The 24,062-nt window shown below is 42.5% G+C and overlaps 2 protein-coding genes and 1 pseudogene across 2 annotated transcripts; 2 read left to right on the plus strand and 1 right to left on the minus strand.

The window, feature by feature from the left end:
* The first annotated feature begins 2,216 nt into the window (after positions 1-2,216).
* Positions 2,217-3,710, plus strand: LOC119025816 (trace amine-associated receptor 1-like). Its single transcript, XM_037109762.1, has 2 exons — positions 2,217-2,389; positions 2,891-3,710. Exons 1-2 carry the CDS (start codon positions 2,217-2,219, stop codon positions 3,708-3,710), a joined length of 993 nt encoding a protein of 330 aa, XP_036965657.1.
* Positions 3,711-6,844: 3,134 nt separating this feature from the next.
* Positions 6,845-7,688, minus strand: LOC119025819 (annotated as a pseudogene).
* A 9,886-nt stretch (positions 7,689-17,574) lies between these two features.
* On the plus strand, positions 17,575-19,026 carry LOC119025931 (trace amine-associated receptor 13c-like). The gene is made up of 2 exons (XM_037109961.1): positions 17,575-17,747; positions 18,207-19,026. The coding sequence occupies exons 1-2, from the start codon at positions 17,575-17,577 to the stop codon at positions 19,024-19,026; spliced, it is 993 nt and encodes a 330-aa protein (XP_036965856.1).
* The last annotated feature ends 5,036 nt before the right edge of the window (positions 19,027-24,062 follow it).

The following is a 24,062-nucleotide window of genomic DNA, read 5'->3' on the forward strand; positions in this document are numbered from 1 at the left end:
CAGATAAGCTGCAAAATGTAGCCTACACATCATGAGTAATGGGCTACTCCCAAATAGGTAAAGTAATCCTGTTTGATTTTAAAAAGTTGGGTAAACTGACTTTTTGTGTTTACTCCCCACTACAGCCTGCTACACAGTTCCTCTGAGCCAACTGTATCAAGTAACCCCCACATCCTACTCACTATTTCAAACCGCTTTTCCACCAAAACTAGGTGGTCCACACAGGTTTTTTAAATGTGGGTCAACCAGCTAAAAATCGCTTATTGATTCCATTCCATTTCCATTTCCAACAGACACGATTTTTATCTAAAACCTTACACTGTACGTCATTGACTTAATGTTTCATGTCATGTATGCAGCAGCCATGATGTAAAGGAGCACTCAACCATTCTCCTGGCATTGGAAAGCCTGAAGTTGAAGATTCTCTTTGCTCCCTGTCTTGGCGCCTCAGTATATATCCTCTGAGAAGGAAGGCCTCATCAGCCACAAAGACATAAGAAACAGGGCCAAGTTCCCCTGTACCAAGAAGAGGGGTGTTTTCAGGCAGGTTCAGTGTCTCCTTGGCATAGGGCCCTGCCATATGCAGATGTGTGCAGCATACTTACATTCTCCATTCAGAAATGGTGGTGGGCGTCCATCATTGCAAGGAGAATAACTGAGAAAGTTCCCTTATAATAACAGAAAAGGGAAGACTGTTTATTCATCAGTTAAGCATTGATTTGTTTGTGCTTACTTCTGCCTACTACAACTATTGATCTGTGGAAGGCACTTAAAGTCTGTGGTTAAAGGAGGACAGACAGGTGGGAGGTCCTCAGATGTTTCCATTCAGCCATTGCACCTGCCCTACTGATTAGAAGTAGCGAGAATATATTTCCCAAGACAAACAGGCTACAGTATGGGGTTTGGATGATTATGTGCCTCCCACCAATTGCATCGAGGCCATTCAGAAAAGGCACAGAGGGTACTGTCACATGTAAAGATGTAAATGAAAAAATATTGAGCTTGGCTATTTCCAGAGAGGACACAAGGTCATATTTGAACCACATAAATGACAAAATAAAGATGTGTTTGGAATCCTAGTTTACTTGTGTCCTCTTGATGTATTTGATACAGTTGTTTATAAGATAGGGCTCTGGTGCCAGGACTGGAAAAGTCCCCTTCATAGGTGAAAATGCCACGAGAAGTTATCCTCCACAGGACTGTTAAAAGCAATAATACAACAGAAGATTCAGCAGAATGATGGCTTTCAAAGTGTGCTGACAGCTAATGTTTACAGACAAATTATTAGTGCACGGTGCTGTAGGCTGCTGCTGTGAAGGCATCAGAAAACCAGGCTGACAAAGAGCAGCAACTATGCCGGCTGTCTTAAAACAGTGAGTTAAATACACCCCATACATGCTTTCTGCGTAATGTTCTAGCTAATGTGTGCTCTGAATTCGTCACACTCATTGCTTTAGCTGGATGAAGAGAAAAGCAGTGACCGAAAAATGCACAAGTGAAGACATGAAGTCCAATCAAGGATCACCAGCGTCTCTACACATGAACACAAGCACTAAGAACATTGTTTTTGTCCACAAAGTTACCAAGGTCAGCTGTTCAAAAACGTTCTTTTCAGTAAACTCTGTGTACACAATGTTTTCAGTGCTCATGTTCATGTGTAGAGACCCTGGTGATACCACGAGCAAAGTTTCGTGTTGTGTCGAGTCTTCTTAGTGTTTTAAAAATAGCAATTTTGATGCTATCGTAAAAGTGCCCTATGCACTTCCTTTGAAAATGAGTTTGACTTGAAAAGGAAAATATGATGAATCTTTGGTAAAGTGCCTCTTTTGTCGTAATTATGCTTTTACATGAAGGTTCGACTCGAGTGCATTCCCAAAAAAGCCTAGGTTGCATTTTGACGAGAGTTTCACTTTAACTTGCTGGGCAGACGTAAACTGAATATGTTACATAGAAACTTAGGTGAGATCCAATTCACGTGTTACTCACACAGACATGTGGCCCATGCTTTAGGTATACAGGAAGTGGGTTCTCTTCTGTAATGGGACAAGTTTAATCCACAAGGTTCAACTTTCCATAAAGCCATAGAAACTGTATGTAATCTTTGTGTCAATGTCCTTTGGTAATGGGAAAAGGAGGAGGGCTAAGATGAGTCAGCTTTATTATGGAGAAAACTGTGGTCAGAAAGCTGCCTCTCTTCTCCTTTTCTCTCTCTTATAATGGAGAGGCTGGAACGACCTGATCTCTGCTTTCCACAGCTACTTAACACCTCCTGCAAGAAGCCAACACAACATCGTGCTGACACCATTTCCCTTTACATCCTGCTGTCTTGTATCACTGTACTTACTATCACTCTAAACCTGCTGGTCATCATCTCTATATCCCACTTCTGGTATGTAAACTCATAATATGAAATATTTTACCCAGTATCAGCAAACAGTTTGACAGGAGTTGTTTCTAGGGCAATAGGGATATTGTTACATGGTGGCATTTTATGACGTTCTGAGTTTTGAACAGTTTACATGTATTGCATTTAGCATTTATCAGAGATCTATAGTTTTACTATACTATACTGTTCCAGTATTACAACCCAGCATCCACTGATGAATGTTGAAATCTAATTTGGCTCCATATTCTCTGACTGTCATCTCCTCTACTATAGACAAACCTACAGTAGAATGCAAAATTGGTCCTGAATTTATTGTCATGTCAGGGATGCTGTTGAGCACATACGCCTTATTTAACCCTAACCCTAAAAAAGTATGATGTTATATGCTGTGATGTTACTGGAAATGTTTGGCTATTCACACTGTGAGAGACAAGAATATGTGTATGACTTCCTCAATTGCTACATACTGTATATGCTCACTGACTTGATCTTCTTTTTCTCCAGGCAGCTCCACACCACCACCAACTTCCTCCTCCTCTCCCTGGCTGTCTCAGATTTCCTTGTCGGCCTCCTGTTGATGCCTGTTGAGATCCTTCTTATAGGAGGATGCTGGTTTTGGGGGAGCTTCATATGTGGACTGTTTTATTATGCCACTTTTCTCCTTACATCTGCCTCAGTGGGAAACATGGTGCTCATATCAGTTGACCGTTATGTAGCTATTTGTGACCCTTTGTGTTACCTTTCCAAAGTCACTCAAAGAAGAGTTCGGATTTGTATTTCTCTGTGTTGGGCCTGTTCAGCTTTGTACAATGGTCTGATATTGATGGACTACCTTAAACAGCCAGAAAGATATAATTCCTGCTATGGAGAGTGCATAGTTGTTGTTGACTCTACAACACGAGCTGTAGATGTTATGTTTACGTTTGTTGGCCCCATAGTTGTCATCGTTGTTCTGTATATGAGGGTTTTTGTGGTGGCTGTGTCTCAGGCTCGAGCCATGCGGTCTCATATTGCAGCTGTCAATCTGCAGGGTTCAGTAAGTGCACCCGCTAAGAAGTCTGAGATGAAAGCAGCCAGGACTCTTGGTGTTGTCGTGGTTGTGTTTCTAATATGTTTCTGTCCGTATTTTTATCAGTCCATTGCGGGCCAGGACATGTCACCCTCTGTGGCATTTCAAATGTATGGGGTCTGGCTACTTTATTGTAACTCCTGTCTAAATCCAGTGGTCTATGCTTTTTTTTACCCCTGGTTTAGAAAATCTATCAAACTCATTGTTTCATTTCGGATACTGCAGCCTGACTCCTGTAATGCCAACATACTGTAGTGGTATCTTCAAAGATGTCTGTAGTATATGTGTACTGAAATGACCACCAGCTATCTTAGTGCTCAAGGAACAAAGAATAAACAGTGTGTGTACATAATTAGTCAACTATTATTAATCTTATTACAAAAAAATGTCTTCATAGATAAGAGCAGATTCTTGCAGCATGTCTTTACCGAACATGTTTTTCATAATATGCAACAGTCCCAAAGTGTCAGAATTTTACAAGTTCAAAATGAGAAATGAAAATCATCTTTATTATGAAGTAAAACTCTTAATAAGCTGACTAACTACAGACAAAGCAGACGAAACAGCTAAAATACATACCCTGAAACCTAGTTATCAGTTAGTTAGTTAATCGTTAATGAGTAATTCCTCAATTACTGTGATTGGAGGACTATATGGTAGATAAGAATGAGTTACTGGAGAACAGACAGATAATATAATAATGAATCAGTAGGTAATGAATAGTTCATAAATAACTCTGAATTGACCATAGCAGGGTACATTGGTTGGCAAGTTTGGTTATTGGCAATTAATAATTACTTAAAATCATTATAAAATATAATAATACAAATTATTAATACAAATTGATAGTTATAGGGCACCATCCTCAGTCTTAAATGAAGGATATTTACTTTAAAGTTAAAGGAACAGTGAAGGAAATTAATCCTAACACTGACTGTCACAAACAGCTGTTACCACAAAACAAAAATAATCACAGAGAACTGCCTGCTCTGTACAATATAATAGAATGTATTTATTATCAGAAAAGTACATCGATCTGAATATTCAATAATAACTTCAGGCCTGTGGCCTTCACTTCTCTCATGGTGAAGGCTAAGGAGAGGGTAATGAAGAAGCACAACATCAAGGTAACCGTCCCATTGATGGGCCCTCTCCAGTTTGTGTACCATTCAGGCAGAGTAGTAGATGATGCTGGACATGCAGCTGATTCTGTGGATTACAAACTTCCTGACCAACAGGTCACGGAGGGTGCTGGCCAATAAGACCTTCTCACACACATCTTGATCACCTCTACAGGCTCCCCTCAAGGTTGCGTCCTCTCACTTGTGATCCTCATCCTTTCCACAAATGACTGCAGGTCCACCCATCCAGAATGTCATCTGGTAAAGTAAGCAGATGAGAAAGTTCTCCTGTCCCTGCTCTAAGGCCCCTCACATTACCACAGCTCAGTGCTGCATGAGTGTGTGGAGTGGTGTGATAAATCAACCCTGGAGTTAAACACGGAGAAGACCAAAGAGATGGTGGTGACTTTTTCCAGTATGCAGAGGGGCTGGCTGCAGCTGCTGTGACCACAACCCACGGGAGGAATGTAGAGACTGTGGAGTACAAATACCTGAGCACAATTTTTGACAGTACATCAAAATTTGCTTCCAACACTGCTTTGGGCTTCCACAGGAGTTACTGCCGCTGCTGGCATCTCCTGAGGAAGCTCAACACTTTTGGATTCAAAAAGGATATTCTTCATCTCCTGCAGGTTCCACCCTTTAAGTCTGCAAAACAGGACATGCTGTGTCCATGTTTTCTTCAACAGCAGTAAATTGGACTCGACAGTCCACAAAATTCACAAATAATTGCAGTTTAAAGTATACAATGCATGCTATAAATTTCTAGTGTTATATTGATGAGACTTGCAGCCATAACGCAGAGTAGCATTCCTAGCCACACCTCTTGTTTACTTCTGGCCAACGTCACTCACCTACTGTTACCTCTAAGGCTCACAAGCCTATTACATTATATCTAGCATCACCCCAGACACTAAATTAAGCCTCATTTGTGATTGCATGGATGGTGATTAGTGTGTGTCCATTGCCCCTTGTTCCTTGGCATGAAGAACTGGCGTTTTCCACTCCAGTGTCCAACCAGCTTGCTGACAGTGGCAGCGTAGCAGAAGAAACACAGAGTTGTTACAGGAAGAAAGTGGGATTCAGCAGCAGTCCACTTATTTCTGGGTGAGATTCTCCTCACATCTGCAGGGTTTAGAGACTGGATAAAACAGAGTCTCCTCTGGAGCCAAAATGTGTTACTTAAACACAAAGCAGTCTTTATTTCATCCAGTGAGGTTAAGGACTGCAGCCTTGGCAAGGTAAAATCTGCATGTGTGTGTGCTCCCTCTCAGTGGCCCCATTCACACTACCCTGTGCAGAAATCATGTGTGAGAAGGGGGAACATTTTCGCTGCAGATCTGATACGCGGCCTGAGGTAGTGTCAGAGCCATAACAGGTGAGCTGGTGTCTGTGTAAATGGAAAAGCCAGAGGCTTGTGCACTGTAAAAAAGATTAGTTGACTCAACTTAATTAAGTCAAGTCATCTTGTTGAGTTAATTTGAGTCAACTTATAGTGTCAAGTTTATTACACTTCGAAACATGAGTTGATGCAACATGTAGTCTGTTGACTCAACTTCCTGTGTCAAGGTAGTTGGACTACAAAATATTATTTGAGATAACTTTAAGAGATGTTCTGACTCAACTTTCTGTGTCAAGTTAGGTGGACTATAAAATATTATTTGAGATAACTAAAAAAAGATGTTGGTTGAACTTATTTTATCAAGTTAGCACAACATTAGATATTTTTTTCTCAATCTCTATTGCCAAGTTACTTGAGTTTAAGCAAACTAATATTTACAAAGAATCTACATGAGAATTAGCCAGTCAATCTTCAATATTAACACATGAAAAAATAGCTGAGAAGACAATTCAATAAGGACCTTTATTAAAACCCCAACAAGTCCATCTCCAACCTGCCTTGTGTGTCAGGCTCATGCCATGCGGTCTCACAATTTTGAGTTGAAAGCAGCCAGGACTCTTGGTGTCGTTATTGTCGTGTTTCTGTTATGCCTCTGCCCATATTTTTGTGTCACACTAACAGGACAGGACACCATGCTCAATGCTTCATCAGCTGCCTTTGTAATATGTCTGTTCTATTTTAACTCCTGTTTAAATCCTCTGATCTACACCTTTAGACTCATTGTTACACTTCAAATACTGAAGCCTGACTCCTATAAGCTCAATATACTGTAGAGAGACACTGAGAAGTGACTGATAACAGATAAGAACAGAGATAAATTTTTAACATAACAACAACTGCACTGTCACTCCTCCCACAGTGTCTGTTTACACAATGTTGGCCATATGGGAGTCTGACTGTAGGATCTGAAATGTAACAATGAGCCTGATAGTTTTTTTTAAACCAAGGGTAGAGAAGGGCATAGATTACAGGGTTTAGACAGGAGTTAATATAAACCAGAAACATTATGAAGACCTCGGTTTTAGAACCAACCAAGATATCAAGGCCTACAAGAGACACACAGTAATATGGAGAGTAACAGATCAAAAACACACCCACAAGGATACCAAGTGTCCTGGCTGCTTTTATCTCAGATTTCTTGACTTGACCAGTCTTCAGTGAGACAGTTGCAATTTGGGATCGCATGGCACGAGCCTGAGACACAGCCACCACAAATACTCTCATATACAGAACTATGATGACAGTAATGGGAATAATGAAGCTGACAACAAGATCAACAACTCCTGTAATGTTGACCACGCAATCCCCATTGCAGGAATTATACCTGCCTGGCTGCTTCAGGTTATCATATAAAAGGAAAATGCTGTAGACAACAGAACAAGTCCAACACAATAAAATACATATTGTTGCAAGTCTTTGAGTGGCTTTGACTGTATAACGCAAAGGATCACAAATTGCAACATAGCGGTCAAAAGATATGAGAACCATGTTTCCAACAGATGCAGCGACTATGATGATCAGTAACAGAAAATACAGCACACACATGAGATCACCCAGCATCCAGCAGGTCTGTGTCAAGAGTATTTCAACCGGCATCAGCAGAGAGCCCACAAGAAAATCTGAGACAGCCAAAGAGAGGAGGAGGAAGTTTGTGGGTGTATGCAGCTGCCTGGAGAGAGAGAGAGAGAATATCATCATTATTAACAACATCACCGATATTATAATATTATTAATACATAATATCCTGTGAAGGTTATGTGCCTGAATTGGGAGATAGAGATGATGACCAGCAAGTTGAGAGCTGCAGTGAGGAGAGAGATGGAGTATAGAAGAATATTAATAAGCAGAGTGTCAAGGTGAGGAGGCTCTGGCCTCTTGCAGGAAGTATTGGGTAGTTTAGGAAAGCAGAGTTCAGCTCCCTCCAGCTCCATCACCACAGAGAGAAGGAGGAGAGAAGCTGCTGAGCTCTGGCAGCTTTCTGACCGAAGCTGTCTGACTTATTGACTTATTTCTAACCCTTCCCTTTCCCCTCCTCATTAAATCCCACCCACTTAAGCTTAGTCTGATTGGATGGAGAGTGTCTGTGAACAGCAATTTTCAAGTCTTGCCAGAAATCATAAATTGGATTTAGGACTTTGACGGGGCCATTCTAACACATGAATATGCTTTGATCTAAACCATCCCATTGTAGCTCTGGCTGTATATTTAGGCTTTTTGCCTTGCTGGAAGGTGAAACTACACCCCAGACTCAAGTCTTTTGCAGACTCTAACAGGTTTTCTTCTAAGATTGTCCTGTATTTGGCTTCATCCATCTTCCCTGTCCCTGTTGAAGAAAAGTATTGCCCTAGCATGATGCTACCACCACCATGTTTCATGGTGGGATGGTGTGTTCAGGGTGAGGTGCAGTGTTTCCTGCTGCACATAGTGTTTTGCATTTAGGCCAAAAATGTCGATTTTGGTCTCATCTGAGCAGAGCACCTTCCTCCACGTTTGTTGTGCCCCCCACTACAAACTGCATGGCTTGTTTCAACAATGGCTCTCTTCTTGTAACTCTCCCATAAAGGCCTGATTTGTAGAGTGCATGACTAATAGCTGTCCTGGGGACAGATTCTCCCATCTGAGCTGTGGATCTCTGCAGCTCCTCTAGAGTTAACGTAGGCCTCCTGGCTGCTTCTCTGATCAATGCTCCCCTTGCCTAACCTGTCAGTTTAGATCAACGGCCATGTCTTGGTAGGTTGGCAGTTGTGCCATACTCTTTCCATTTTCAGGTGATGGATTGAACAGTGCTCTGTGAGATGTTCAAATCTTGGAATATTTCTTCATGTCTTAATCATGCTTTAAACTTCTCCACAACTTTATTCCAGATCTGTCTGATGTGTTCCTTGGGCTTCATGATTCTGTTTGTTCAGTAATGTTCTCTATCAAACCTCTGTGGTTTTCAAAGAACAGCTGTATTTACACTAAGATTAGATTACACACAGGTGGACTCAATTTACTAAATAGGTGACTTCTGACGGCAACTGGTTGCACTGAATTTTATTTAAGGGTTTCAGAGGAAAAGGGGGCTGAATACTTTTGCACACCACACTTTTCTGTTTTCATTTGTAAATGAAAATTAAAACCATGTATCATTTTCCTTTGACTTCACAATAATGCACCACTTTGTGTTGGTCTATCACATAAAATCCCAATAAAATACATTTACATTTGTGGTTAAAATGTGACAAAATGTGGAAAAGTTCAAGGGGGTGCATACTTTTGCAAGGCACTGTAGATGGCTCCTCACCCAGAGCCTACAAGACCATTTCAGTAGAGGCCTGTGTGGCTGAGGAGGTAGATGGCTCCTCATCCTGGCTGGCAGAGGTTGCTTTAAAATAGATGATCAATGCATTAATAGCACAATTAGATGAACATGTTATTAAACATAATTTATCCAACTTTTAGAATAGGAAACAAATGAATTACACAACCTCCTTGGTCAATGGCCAATTACATACTGTATGTACTATGACATACTCCAAATGATTTAGAAATGTCAGGCGCTGACAAAAAGAGGTCTCAGATGCAGAAATGGCAGCAGTAATGTCATTCAAACGAGCCTCCTGAGCTCGTAGGACTTCTGAGAGTCGCTCTGCCTCTGCTGAGTCCATGTCTGGCCAAAGTATACTGTCAGGCATGGACAAAAAGAGGACTCAGATGCAGAAATGGCAGCAGTAATGTCAAGTTTTATTATTCTGATTTGCGACTCTTCAGATGGAATGATAAACAAAATTCTATAAAACTCTGAGGAACAGACAAGACAAACAAACATAAAACACACGATAACAGAAAACGCTCCCTAAGGAGGAAAACCTACTCTGAACTGTAATACTGGATTATGAAACTTTACAAAAGAAAATCACTTCGAAGAGGATGGCACAAAGGCTATGAAAATGATCTATTCTTTCTTAGAAATAAAAGGTTACAACAAAAAGCTCTCCCTAAGGAAAAAAAGGAAAAGGCTATAAACAAATGCTAAAATGGAAATCAAAATCCTAACCAGAAAAATTATCAACTCAAAATCACTCTCTAAAGAGGACAAATACAGAAAAACAAAACGTGGCAATACTTAACAAGACGAGGATTCGAGAAGGTGGAACACGGCTTCGGTATACAACAAGACGACGAAATACTTTGGCGACGCAGACAGGGGAAGACAAAGACTTTATACACATGAGGGAGGGAAACAGGCACCATCTTGCTTTCTTTCACAGGTTTGACTTGACTAACGTGGAACGTAGGGTGTGCTCGTAGCGACCGAGGCAGGCGTAGTCGAACCGCTGCAGGACCAATAATCCTGGTGATGGGGAATGGCCCCACGAACCGCGGAGCCAATTTCCTGGACAGGACCCTGAGGTTTAGATCCTTGGGGGATAACCAGACTCTCTGTCTGGGTTGGTAACTGGGAGCCGGACATCTTCTTCGATCTGCGATCCTTTTGACTTGGTCTCCCTGACGAATCAGCACCTGTCGAGCTGCTGCCCAGATGCATCGGCAATGTTGAACCATGGCATAGGCTGAGGGTACCGACACTTCCTTTTCATTGTCCGGGAACAGTGGGGGTTGATAACCTACGGCATAATGAAAGGGAGAAAGACCAGTAGCAGAAGTGGGCAACGAATTGTGAGCATACTCTACCCAGACCGGGTGTTTGCTCCATGTAGAGGGATTCTGGTGTACCATGCAACGGAGGCCGGTTTCTAGCTGCTGATTGAGGCATTCAGTCTGGCCGTTAGCTTCTGGGTGGAATCCTGACGCTGGCTTTGGCTCCAATTAGTCTGCAAAATTCTTTCCAGAATCTTGACACAAACTGGGGCCCCCAGTCCGAAACAATGTCTCTCGGGAATCCATGGACTCTGAAGATCTGAGTCATCATAACCTCCGCTGTTTCTTTAGCAGAAGGTAGCTTGGGTGGTGCGATGAATCAAGCCATTTTAGAGAATCGGTTGACCACCGTGAGGACGGTGGTGTTCCCCTGGGAGACCGGGAGTCCTGTAACAAAGTCCAATGAGATGTCCGACCATGGTCTGGATGGAATGGGAAGTGGTTGAAGCAGTCCCGGACCTCCGTCTCCATAGCGGGCCACCAAAACCTCCGGGAGATGACATACATGGTCCTTTTGACTCCCGGAAGACAAGAAAGCAGCGAGGTGTGAGCCCAATGAATCACCTGTGGCCGAAGCTCAGCGGGGACATACAGACAGTTGGTGGGACAGCCACAAGGCGAAGGAGCTCCACCGTTAGCTTGCTTAACCTCAGTTTATATAGGCCAAGTCACCGCTCCGACCACAGAGTTCAGTGGAAGGATAGATTCGGTTTGCTTGGTCTTAGGCTCTGTCAGACTTGGACATGAAAGAGGACTCAGATGCAGTATAGGCAGAAGTAAGGTCAAGTTTTATTGATCTGTTTTTGCAACTCTCCAGAATGAATGAAAACCAAAACGCTATGAAATTCTGAGGGACAAACAAGACAAACAACATAGAACACAGATTAACCAAAAAATGCTCCTGCAGGAGGAAACCTACTCTATTCTGAGAATCAATCTTAAGTATAAAAAATTACAAAACAAATCTCTCCGTAGAGGAAGCACAAGGGCTATGAAAATTAACTTCTCTATCTTATGAAAATTACAAACACAAAATCGCTCACAAGGAGGAGAAACAAAAGGCTATTAAATCTCAATATACAAACTCAAAACTTAACCAGAAAAATACAACTCAAATTCACTCTTCTCGAGAGGACAAAATACAGATAAATAAAACAAGAACAATACTTAACAATGCAGGGGTCAGGACTGTGGTTCGTAAGGCTTCGGTACACGACATGGAAGACGAAATACTTTGGCGACGCAGACAGGGGAAGACAAAGACTTTATACACAAGGTGAAGGGGAGCACAGGTGGAAACAATCAGGAATTAGGAATGACGTCAGACCAGGGACAGAAGAGGAAGGGCAAGTGACCTGAAATGAGAGGAGAGTTACTTTCAAAATAAAACAGGAAATTCACGAGACAGATCCCAAGACAAGACAACCTCACCGCGATGTGACAGGCTCGGGATCAAAGAGGCGCAGTAGCACATCAGTTTTGACGTTTCTGGGTCCTGGCCTGTAAGACAGAGTGAAAGAGAAGCGGTTAAAGAACAAAGGCCACCTGGCCTGGCGAGAGTTTAGTCTCTTGGCCTTTCTGATAATTTCTACATTTTTGTCAGTCCAGATAATGAAAGGTTGTTCGGCACCCTCTAACCAGTGTCGCCATTCTTCCAACGCCAGTTTCACTGCCAGTAGTTTTCTGTTGCCGACGTCATAGTTTCTCTCAGCTTGGGACAGCCGTCTCGACAGGAAGGCGCAGGGATGCATCTTGCCATCCTTATCCGAACGTTGTGTTAGCACTGCTCCTACTCCTCCGTTGGAAGCGTCTACCTCCACCACAAATTGTCTCTGAGGGTCAGGTAAGGTGAGGATGGGTGCCGTGGTGAACCGATGCTTGAGTTCCTGGAACGCTTTTTCGGCCTCGGAATTCCAGTGGAACTGGACCTGGATGGAGGTAAGAGCATGGAGAGGAGCAGCTATTGAGCTGAAGCCCCTGACAAACCGCCTGTAAAAGTTTGCAAATCCAAGGAATTGCTGAACCTTTTTACGGCTGTCTGGAGTGGGCCAATCTGCCACAGCGCTTACTTTAGCTGGATCCATCTGTACTCTTCCAGGGGCTACAATGAAGCCCAGGAACGAGACAGTATCGGCATGAAAGACACTTTTTTTTCTGCTTTGACATATAAATGGTGTTCAAGGAGTCTTTTCAGAACCTGACTAACATGGTCTTGGTGTACGGCAAGGTTAGGAGAGTATATTAAAATATTGTCCAAATATACATACAAAAACTGGTCCAAGAAGTCTCTCAGTACGTCGTTGATCATATCCTGAAACACAGCAGGAGCGTTAGTAAGGCCAAAAGGCAAGACGCAATACTCATAATGGCCGCTGGGTGTGTTGAAGCCGGTTTTCCACTCGTCCCCCTCTCTGATGCGAACCAGATGATAGGCATTTCGGAGATCAAGTTTAGTGAACACTTTAGCCTGTTGAAGCTGGTTAAATACGAATGTCATCAGGGGAAGCGGATACCGGTTCTTGATTGTGATGTCATTCAGCGGGCTGTAATCAATGCAGGATCGAAGAGATCCATCTTTCTTCCCCACAGAAAGAAAGAAAAATCCGGCTCCAGCCGGGGACGAGGAAGGACGGATTAATCCCGCTTTCAGGGAAGCGGAGATGTACTCGTTCATGGCGGCTCGCTCTGGTCCTGAGATGGAGTAGAGGCGCCCCTTGGGAATGGTGGATCCGGGAATCAAGTTGATGGCACAGTTATACAGACGATGAGGAGGGAGAGACAAGGCTTTAAATTTGTTAAACACCTCTTTTAGGTGGTGATATTAGGTTGGAACCGTGGTCAGGTCCAGATATTCTAGGTCTGTGACAGGATCAGCAGAAAATAGGTTTATTTCAGCAACCGGAACTGGAATGCAGTGATCAGTACAGTCCTTCCCCCATTCTCTAATCTGCCCGCTCTTCCAGTTGATGTTAGAATTGTGGAGGAAAAGCCATGGCTGCCCCAAAATCAGAGAGTGGGAGGTGGAGGTGAACTACTACTCTGAGTTTTTAGTTCCAGAACAGCTGATTTAAGTTAGTTTGATCAACTCAGAGTTTCCTGTCTCAGAGTAGATCAACTCAGAGTTCAGGGTTAGACTCAGAGTTTGTTGAACCTGCTTTGTGAAATGGACCCCTGGTGTCTATTACTATGACGATCAGTACTACTATGCAAGGAGAGGCGAGGCGAATTGCGCTGAGCCACCGTTACTGGTCATTTACAGCATGGTTTAAAAACTAAAGTATTCATCTAGTTCAGAAAAAAGTAGAAACTAGATGAAGAATAATGCTAACAGACTAAAGGTAATGTTTGTTTTCATGATGTGGGTGGAAGGGGAGCTAATGCCAAATCTTTACCTTAAGTGTTTGCTTTAGGAAAGGTTAGTTATAGCAGGTCCAGCGCATTGGCATTACATCTGGGAAGGAGGGTGTGTTGTTAGGCAGATGTCTGTCATATCTGCCGTATCCTGGTCCAGTGGAGGTGCTGGTCCATCATAGACCTCCTCTGCTGTTCAATATTTGCCAAATAACATCACTTTAGGATTGTCTTTATGATTAATCTATCAATTTTTGTGTTCTCAGTTCATAGAATGCCTACATTCCTACAGTTTAGCTATGTTTTCGATGTATTACTTTAATTTGTGTGATTATGAATCTTTTAAATAAAACAAAGTAAATTTAAAGTAAACTATACTATAGATGACCATTAGTTCTAGTGGTGGATTGGCCCACTCCCACTAGCTGTAAGCTAGTCCAGTGCTTCCTGGGGTTTGCTAACTTTCATAGACATTTCATTCATATTTTCAGTATGATTGCTGCTCCTCTGCATCCTCCAACCTCTCCTGAGGTCCAGTTTCAGAGTCCCTGGGCAGACCTTGCTTTTCGAAAACTTAGAGCTTCACCTCGGCACCCATCCTCATGCTACCAGACACCAATCTGCAAATCATGGTGGAGGTGGATGCTTCTCATCTGGGCGTCTGGGCAGTCCTCTCTCAATGGTCCCAGGTTGACAACAAGCTAAACCTCTGTGCTTTTCTGTCCAGGAAACTCTCCCCTGCGGAGAGGAACTATGATGTGGGCAATCGGGAGCTCTTAGCAGTCAAAGTGGCTCTTCATCACGCGTCACTGGCTGAAGGGAGCTAATCACCCATTGCTTGTTTGGACAGACCACAAAAACCAAAAGACTGAATACATTCAGTCTGCCAAACATCTCAACCCCAGAAAAGCCAGGTGGGCACTGTTTTTTAACCAATTTGAATTTTCTCTCTCTTACCAGCCAAGCTCTAAGAATGTGAAACCGGATGCCCTGTCCTGTCTGTTCAATCCAGACTGTCGGGGCAGTCACCTGGGAAATTGAAGAAAAGGTCAGCAAGCCAATAGTGACACTGTTATTCCTGACGGTTGCCCCCAGAACTGGTTGTTTGTGCCTGTCTCTCTGCACTCACAGGTGATCCACTGGGCCCACACATCCCTCCTTTCCTGCCATCTGGGAATCAAAAGTAACCAAAAGTAAAGTAAAGAAACCTGTTTTGTCATAAAACAAAGATTCTGGTGGTCTGCTATGGAGAAAGAGGTGGGCGAATACTTTGCCGCCTGTCCAGTGTGCGCAACGAACAAGTTGTCTGGACACCCCCTTGCAGGACACCTTTGCCCCCTTCCAGTGCCTCATTGCCGCAGTTCACATCCTGGTTTTGGAAAGGCTTTTGCTCCCTCTTGGGCGCTACAGTCAGCCTCACGTCACCAGTCAAATGGCCAGACCGAGTGTTTGAGACTAGTCTCTGTTGCCTGGTATCCCAGAATCCAGCTGCATGGAGCAGACATCTTATCTGGATTGAGTATGCCCACAACAACCTGCCCTGTTCTTCCTCTGGTCTCTCTCCCCTCCACTGTGCCTATGGTTATAAGCTGCCATTGTTCCCAGTCTTGGAGGCAGAAACGTCTCAGCTCTTGATTTCAATCTTCTTCTAGTGTTTCCTGGTTACTGACTTCAGCCATGTTTCCTACAACCTAGCCTCCGCCTTCTCCCCGCATGATTCATCTGTCCTTGCTGAATGACCACCGTGTACCGACCTCCTTGCCTCTGCCTGCTCCCTGTCTGAAGTGTTTGTCCCGCGCTGACTGCCTACTTGTGTACCAAACTGATTTCTGAGTAAAGATTATTACCATTCCCTATCCCTATTAGTGTCTGGTCGTGCTATTGAGTCCAAACTATTGTTGTGGTTCCCTGGCCGTGAAAGTTAAATGCTGTGGTTGCATTTGCATGACTGTTCGTTAAGCATTCAACACTGTTGTGCATTTTATGCTGTATCATCAAACCTGTACCTGAGGATATGCCCTTTCCCTGTTCCAGTGTGCATTTTGCCTTAAATCACAAAGTTTGAGCCCTTATGCCTCCACCCCATTTCAACGCAAAGTTACACACTTTACATTAAGCAGTGAATTTAAATCACCCTTTAACTTGCTGGGCAGAATTTTTGTCTCGAAAAAAAAGTGTGTAAATTTAACAAATTACTTTGGAACTTAGGTGAGATCCAATTCACATCTGCTAAATGCAGGCATATGCCTATGCTTTAGGTATACAGCAGTGACGAACTTGGGCAGATGCCAGAGAGGCCGCTTGCCCTCGTGGGCCATTTGAGCCAGCCGATCAATAAGAAAGCTGCCTGAAGATTGTTTTTCTCAGCCCGCTTAGATGCGTCTTTAAAGTTCTTGCACTAAAAGGAAGCCATATTTCTCCAATTGTTTCATATTAGCTAATCTGGCAATCTATTCATTATTTATATACCAATACAAGTCTCTATATCACAGTCATGGTTACCTTTTACAGTCACAAACTTTTATATCAGTCTGCATTGTTTTGTAGTGAAATTTCTTATTCAGATGTTCAAAAAACATGCATGGTTTGAAATAAAACAAATCTACCTGCATTTTTTTATTTGATTATTTGTTTGCAAATGTTAAAATGAAGCAATGCCTTCTGGGAATTTCAAGACTGAATCAAGTAGACCGTCTGCGTGGTTGCTGGAAGTTGGAAGTTGACTGAGATTAAGCTAGCAAAGAAATGAATTGAGGCATCAAGCGACACAAGGGGGGAACAGAGAAAAAGAGATAAATCTCAGAGAGCACTGTTGACTCACTGTAAAAAATGCTGCAAACTGACTGATACATTTTTAAAATCAAGTGCAGCGTCAGCTAGCACTAGCACTAATACTGCTAGCACTAATGTTAGCAACACAGCTGAGCCAGCACACCTAGGAGAAAGACAGGACAGTGACGAATATGAGCAAGAGGAGGATGAAGAGGTAGACATGGATAACTGTGTGACGGTAAGATACATTTCTATTATGGAGCGGCTGGCTCTGATGATTTATTAATTTGTTTCATGCATTGGGGTTGTGCGTTGTTCTGGTGCAGTTGTTTATAGCATGGGAGTTTATGTTCACCATCACTGGGGCTATCAGCAATGTGTGTTCTTTACATGCATCAAACGGGCCGCTGGTGGGTGAAATTGCCAGGGCCGTTTTTTGTTCCCAGTCCGTCACTGGTATACAGGAAGTTGCTTCTCTGCTGTAATGGGACAGTCAGCCTGTTGCTAATTCAGAGGGCAACATATCAGTTGATAACATAATAAAAGGTTAATCTTCATTTTTTTTTCCTTTTCATTTTAGCAACATTCAATTTTTCCCTGCTTCGGTTTTTGTTATAGTATTTAAGTCCAAAAGTTCAATCCATAAGGTTCAACTTTCCATAAAGCCATAGAAATTGTATGTAATCATTGCATCACAGAATCAAAGCAATGTCCTTTGGTTATGGGAAAAGGAGGAGGGCCAAGATGAGTCAGCTTTATTACGGAGAAAACTTTGGTCAGAAAGCTGCCAGAACTCATCAGCCTCTCTTCTCCTTTTTTCTCTCTTATAATGGAGATGCTGGAACGACCTGATCTCTGCTTTCCACAGCTACATAACGCCTCCTGCAAGAAGCCAACACAGCATCGTGCTGACACCATTTTTGTTTACATCCTGCTGTCTTGCATCTCTGTACTCACTATTGCTCTAAATCTGCTGGTCATCATCTCTATATCCCACTTCAGGCATAAAGACAAACTTGTAATCTGAAATATCAGCACATAATTTGACAAGAGTTGTTTCTGGGGGAATAGGGATATTAGTACATCATGCCATTTTTCAACAGGAATTGCATTTAGCATTTAACACACTTGTATAGTTTTACTAATCCATACTATACCAGTATTACAACCCAGGATCCACTGATTAAATGAATGTAGGAATCCAATTAGGCTCAATCTCCTCTAGTATAGACAAACATACAGTAGAATTCAAAACTGGTATTGAATCTATTGTCATGTCAGGGATGTTGTTGAGCACATCCTAGCTAGTAAACCCTAACCCTGAAAAAAAAATAATGAATGTTTTATACAGCGTTATAACTGGAAATATTTGGCTATTCACACTTTGAGAGACAGGAATATGTGTATGACTTCCTAAACTGCTACATACACGTTCACTGACTTGATCTTCTTTTTCTCCAGGCAGCTCCACACCACCACCAACTTCCTCCTCCTTTCCCTGGCTGTCTCAGACTTCCTTGTCGGCCTCCTGTTGATGCCGGTTCATATCCTTCTTATCGGGGGCTGCTGGTTTTGGGGGAGCTTCATATGTGGGCTGTTTTATTATGCCTCTTTTCTCCTTACATCTGCCTCAGTAGGAAACATGGTGCTCATATCAGTTGACCGTTATGTGGCCATCTGTGACCCTTTGTGTTACCTTACCAAAGTCACTCAAAGAAGAGTTCAAATCTGTGTTTGTCTGTGTTGGGCCTGTTCAGCGTTTTATAACGGTCTGATATTGATGGACTACCTTGAACAGCCAGACAGATATAATTCCTGCTATGGAGAGTGCATAGTTGTTGTTGACTCTACAACAGGAGCTGTAGATGTTATGTTGACGTTTGTTGGCCCCATTGTTGTCATCGTTGTTCTGTATATGAGGGTTTTTGTGGTGGCTGTGTCTCAGGCTCGAGCCATGCGGTCTCATATTGCAGTTGTCAATCTGCAGAGTTCAGTAAGTGCACCCGCTAAGAAGTCTGAGATGAAAGCAGCCAGGACTCTTGGTGTTGTCGTGGTTGTGTTTCTTATATGTTTCTGTCCGTATTTTTATCCATCCATTGCAGGCCAGGCCATGTCAACCAGTGTGGCATTTCAAATGTATGGGGTCTGGCTACTTAATTCTAACTCCTGTCTAAATCCAGTGGTCTATGCTTTTTTCTACCCCTGGTTTAGAAAATCTATCAAACTCATTGTTTCATTTCAGATACTGCAGCCTGACTCCTGTAATGCCAACATGCTGTAGCGGTATCTACGGTGGTATCTAGATGTCTGTAGTATATGTGTAATAAAATGACCACCAGCTATCTTAGTGCTCAAGGAACAAAGAATAAAAAGTAGAAAAAGAATAACTACCAAACAATTGCAGAGTTTGTGCATTATTGTTAGTCTGTTTTATTACAAAACATTTTCTTCAACAGCATGTTTTTCATATGCAACAGTTTTTTATAAAATTGGAAATTGTTGTTGTATTTAGGTCACTAAAATGCCACACCTTTCAAGGTCCGCTTTGTAATAAAGTTGATTTGATTGTAGTTTCATTCCCTTCTCGTCAGATACTGATGCTTTGGAATGGTGATTGATCCTTCAATCCCAAAGAATTTGCCAAGTTGGAAATGATAATCAAAAATGAAAAATCTGAGTCGTGACTGAGCGAGTAAGGAATAGATAAGTAACAACTTGATTAGTTATCAGTAAGTTAGTTTATTAATTGTTAATGAGTAATTCCTCAATTACTGTGATTGGAGGACTATTTGGTAGATAATGTTGAGTTACTCAAGAACAGAGAGATAATACAATAATGATCAGTAGGTAATGATTAGTTCATCAATATCAGTGGATCAACATATTGGCCATAGGTGGGTATACTGGTAGGCAGGTTTGGTTATTAGCAATTAATAATTACTAAAAGTCATTATCAAACATAATGATAAAAATTAGTAATAGGAATTAATAGTTACGAGGCACCATCCTGGAATCAGGGACCAATAACAAATGGGAACAGTCTCAATTGAAGGATGTTTACTTTGAACTGAAAGGAACAGTGAAGGAAATTAATCCTAGCACTGGCAACATCTGTTACCACAATACACAAATAATCAAGAGAACTGCTCGGTACAATATAATAGGATGTATTTATTATTAGCAGTAGATCAATATCAGTAAATATTCAATTAATAACCTCATGGAGAGGGTCATACAGAAGCACATCATCAAGGTAACTGTCCCATTGATGGACCCTCTCTAGTTCGTATACCATGCAGGCAGAGGGGTTGCTGATGCCAAAACACTCATCATGGACATGGTACACAAACACCTGGAACACCCTAATGCCACAGCCACTCCTGTTTGTAGACTTCTCCTCTAAATTCAACCCCCTACACATCCTAGCAGAGAAACTCTCTACCCGCTTCAGCCTGGACAACCAGCTGATCTTGTGGATTACAAACTTCCTGACCAACAGGTCATAGAGGGTGCTGGTCAATAAGACCTTCTCACACACATCTTGATCACCTCTACAGGCTCCCCTCAGGGCTGCTTCCTCTCACCTCTGCACTCCATCCTTTACACCAATTACTGCAGGTCCACCCATTCAGACTGTCATCTGGTAAAGTACACAGACGAGGCAGTTCTCCTGTCCCTGCTCTAAGGCTCTTCACATTCCCACAGCTCAGTGCTGCATGAGTGTGTGGAGTGGTGTGATAAATCGGCCCTGGAGTTAACCACGGAGAAGACCAAAGAGATGGTGGTGACATTTTCCACTAAGCAGAGGGAGCTGGCTGTAGCTGCTGTCAACAGGAGGAATGTAGACATTGTAGAAGAGTACAAAAGATTACAAAAAGGGGCAGCGGTAGCTCAGTCAGTAGAGACTTGGCATGGGGAACGGAGGGTGGCCGGTTCAAGTCCAGCTATGGACCACAATATGGAAGTGGACTGGAAGCTGAAGAGGTGCCAGTTCACTTCCTTGGCTGCTGCCGAGGTGCCCTTGAGCAAGGCACCAAACCAAACCCCCATATGCTCCCCGGGCACTGTCCTAGCTTGCAAGGTGTGTGTGTATTTGTATATACTTACAATATATATGCAGCTAGTGATGGGTCAAAATGCAGAGAACTTTGGGTGTGTTTGCATGTAATATATATCTGATGAAATAATTTCCCCCCCCGGGGATTAATAAAGTATCTTAAAAAAAAAAAAATACCTGGCACAATTTTTGACAGTAAGTTAAAATTTGTTTCCAACACTGTGTTGAGCTTCCTCAGTAGGAGCAATGACCAGTAAGGAGTGGGACCTTACTGTAGAGAGACACAAGACTCAACTCTCTATCACTCAGTCAATTTCCTCTGGTCATTGTTCCAAATATAAAATGTGCCTTATTGTGCACTCAAACTGTGGCAAAGCTTACATTTGAATCTGCACTATGGAAAAGCGCAAATCCTCACCTGCGATTGCATGGGTGATGATTAGTGTGTGTCCAATGCTCTTGCTCCTTGGCGTGAAGAGCAGGCGTTTTCCTATGGAGTAATGTGGGGATAGTGTGATACTTGCCATGGACACATGACCAGTTGATTGTCTGCGGTCATGTGACCCGGTGTCAATCAGGAAGTGATAAAGTGCTGCTTGTCTCAGTGAAGAGCCCTTTGACTTGGCTGCAGCACCTGGTGTGTACTCTCCCTCTCATACAGGGTGAAAGCTAGACATAGCTCAGTTCAGGACTGACGTGACCACTGACGGATGCTGTGGCACAGATACTGTAGTTGATGCACTGGATTGCTCCCTCTGCTCCCGCATTATTTAATTACTGGGGTTGGTGTACCCTTGCAAAGACCAGGCCAGCCACTGTTTTCTACTGTTGATTTACTTTTTGCTGTTTATTTGATTTGTAGGCTTGAGGCAATTAGGGTATATTTTCTACTATACTTGATGTACTAGGTAGTAGTCATTTGGATGGTGATGTCATTAAATGTGTCTGTTCTCTTTTGTATCTACAGCTTGACTCTGTGAAAGGCCGGGTCCGCACTGACACACAGCCTCCTTCTGTGGTGGGACTGCACGGTTGACACGCAGTAGTGGTGTGTATATTTGGTCGTGACACTGCATGTATTTTATTGCGATAAATCATATGTAAATAGAGGTTGAAGAAGTGTGTAGTGCATACATGTGGTGGTAGAATTGCTGTCTCCCTCTTCTGTCTCCCACAGTCATTTTATTGTTGCTGTGTATAGCTGACCCGCCCTTATTGTGAAGAGAACTGATTGACTTTACCCACCCAGTGAGATTGTTGTTTTGTTCATTGCTTCATGCCTATGTTTTAGTGAAATTTGATCTATATATTGTAATAAAGCCAACTTAACTTTTGCACAGGATACGCCTCTGGTAAATTGTTCTGTTCAGGGAAGAGTGGGTCACCAATTGCATTGTAGATATTGAAGGTTTAAGGGTTCCTCCTGCTCCTTAGTGGAAGGTGGCGTTGTCAGGCATTTTTACAGGTAGTCTTAGAGCCAGGCACTACAGTAACATAGCTATCAAAAAGATGTGTGAATAATTCTAACCATTCATATTCGTAATGTGTCATATATGTGAGTCTGAGAAATTGTTTGGGTTAGGACTGTTGTTATGTGAGTATGAATCTAAAAGCTGTGAATGCAAAGTCTGCAAAGACTACGACTCTAATTTCTACAACTACAAAGTCTTCACTGTGAATACAAATTCAAGTTCATGGGTACGAGTAGGAAAAGTGTTGAAATGACGTCACATAGGTCACAGGCAGGTCACAGGTGAAAATAATCAAACCCCAATAACTCCAAACACACATGCTCCAAAGCCAAAGATGACTGACAACAGTGGACTGGGTGGAGCTGCCAGCTCAGGTGAAGCATCACAGGTAAAGTCAATAACGTGTATATCCAATATTTATTTCATAAAATTGTCCTATTTAACATAATATATAGTTCATGGACTTACAGACTTACTGCTTTGGCTTGCGAGCTAACGACATGTTAGTGACGCTAAGTTAGTGCCGGTATTACTAACATTAGAAGTTAGCTTGTGCTAGTTAATTAGCACTGACCTGCAAAATGCAAAATAATTAATTTGAGACACAGTGTTGATCAAAATACGACATTTATCAATTTATAAATTGTGTCAATTTCTGTATGTTGCTAGGGATCAGAGGAGCACTGATAGATATGTGGAATATTTGCCTTATGGTTCATTTTTATGCTAATTAAACAGCTTCAGAGTAATAGTGCTGGTTAAATAAACGACTTGTAACTTGTTACATGGAGAATAGAGCCTCCGACCCAGTGCCCCACCTCTCGTCTCTGCAGCACCATGACACAAATGTGCCCCGTAGCCCACAATCTCTTGTTTATGACAGACTACACAAATATACACGTCATAATGTGTGTATGATAATCCATCAAGCCACTGATTGATTTCCCGGCGGCTTCCTTGAAGACAAATGTACATGACCGAGAGGAGGGTTAGCAAAGAGGAAACAGTCAGCCAATACATGTTTCGATTGACAGGTGGACACCAGGGTAAAAACATTGGAAAAAAACACGCAGATGTCAACATCATTATGTGTACCATCATACCTCTTCTGGACCTGCAGCGTAGGCTTGCTGAATGAATTGACACACTGGTGCAGCTTTACGACAGAGCTGCTTGGTTCAGTGTGTCTGGGTCCTGTAACTATTCTCAGGCTGTGTCAGGCCAGGTTGGGCCCTTGATCAAGCATTTGTGTGTATGTGTGTGTGTTTTTTCAATAACTCAAAATAATGACTATATTTCCAGCAGCTCTCTTCTCCCTTGTTGTTTGTATTTGTGTCAATGCGTGGTTTTACACGTGACTTGTCCTCATGATGAAAACGTGACTTGTTGCATGCGTGACATCACTCCCTGGGATGCCAGAATAAAGTAAAAATACTGTCAGTTGTATCAGCCCACGTATTAAAAAATTGTCGGGTTTAAATCGGGCTCAGCCTCATAATTACAGTTAATGTGTCAGGCTGGGCTGGGCTCGGACACAACGTGCACGGGCTCGGGTCGGGTCAGACTTGATTTTTTTTGGGCCCAATCTAAGCTCTAGCCTAAAATGTGGCTCAGGAAAGGATGTGCACTGTTTTGCTGTAAACTTGCTAATTCATTTTGAATAAGTGATAAAGACGAACCTGAAATAGCCGACATTTTGTCGTGGGCGTTAGCAGGGGTCTGTCGGGGTTTTTTTTCCAGCTAGTACCAACATTAGGGCTAGTACTGCCACTCGCTTCTGCTAGCATG

This window comes from Acanthopagrus latus, chromosome 9 (genome assembly GCF_904848185.1).
Source record: "Acanthopagrus latus isolate v.2019 chromosome 9, fAcaLat1.1, whole genome shotgun sequence".
Taxonomy (NCBI): Eukaryota; Metazoa; Chordata; class Actinopteri; order Spariformes; family Sparidae; genus Acanthopagrus; species Acanthopagrus latus.

Bases quoted from the DNA above. Each gene is read 5' to 3' on its own strand.
- LOC119025816 (XM_037109762.1), top strand. From the start codon at position 2,217: ATGGAGAGGCTGGAACGACCTGATCTCTGCTTTCCACAGCTACTTAAC. The intron at 2,390-2,890 runs GTATGTAAACTC...CTTTTTCTCCAG, and splicing joins ATCTCTATATCCCACTTCTG to GCAGCTCCACACCACCACCA.
- LOC119025931 (XM_037109961.1), top strand. From the start codon at position 17,575: ATGGAGATGCTGGAACGACCTGATCTCTGCTTTCCACAGCTACATAAC. The intron at 17,748-18,206 runs GCATAAAGACAA...CTTTTTCTCCAG, and splicing joins ATCTCTATATCCCACTTCAG to GCAGCTCCACACCACCACCA.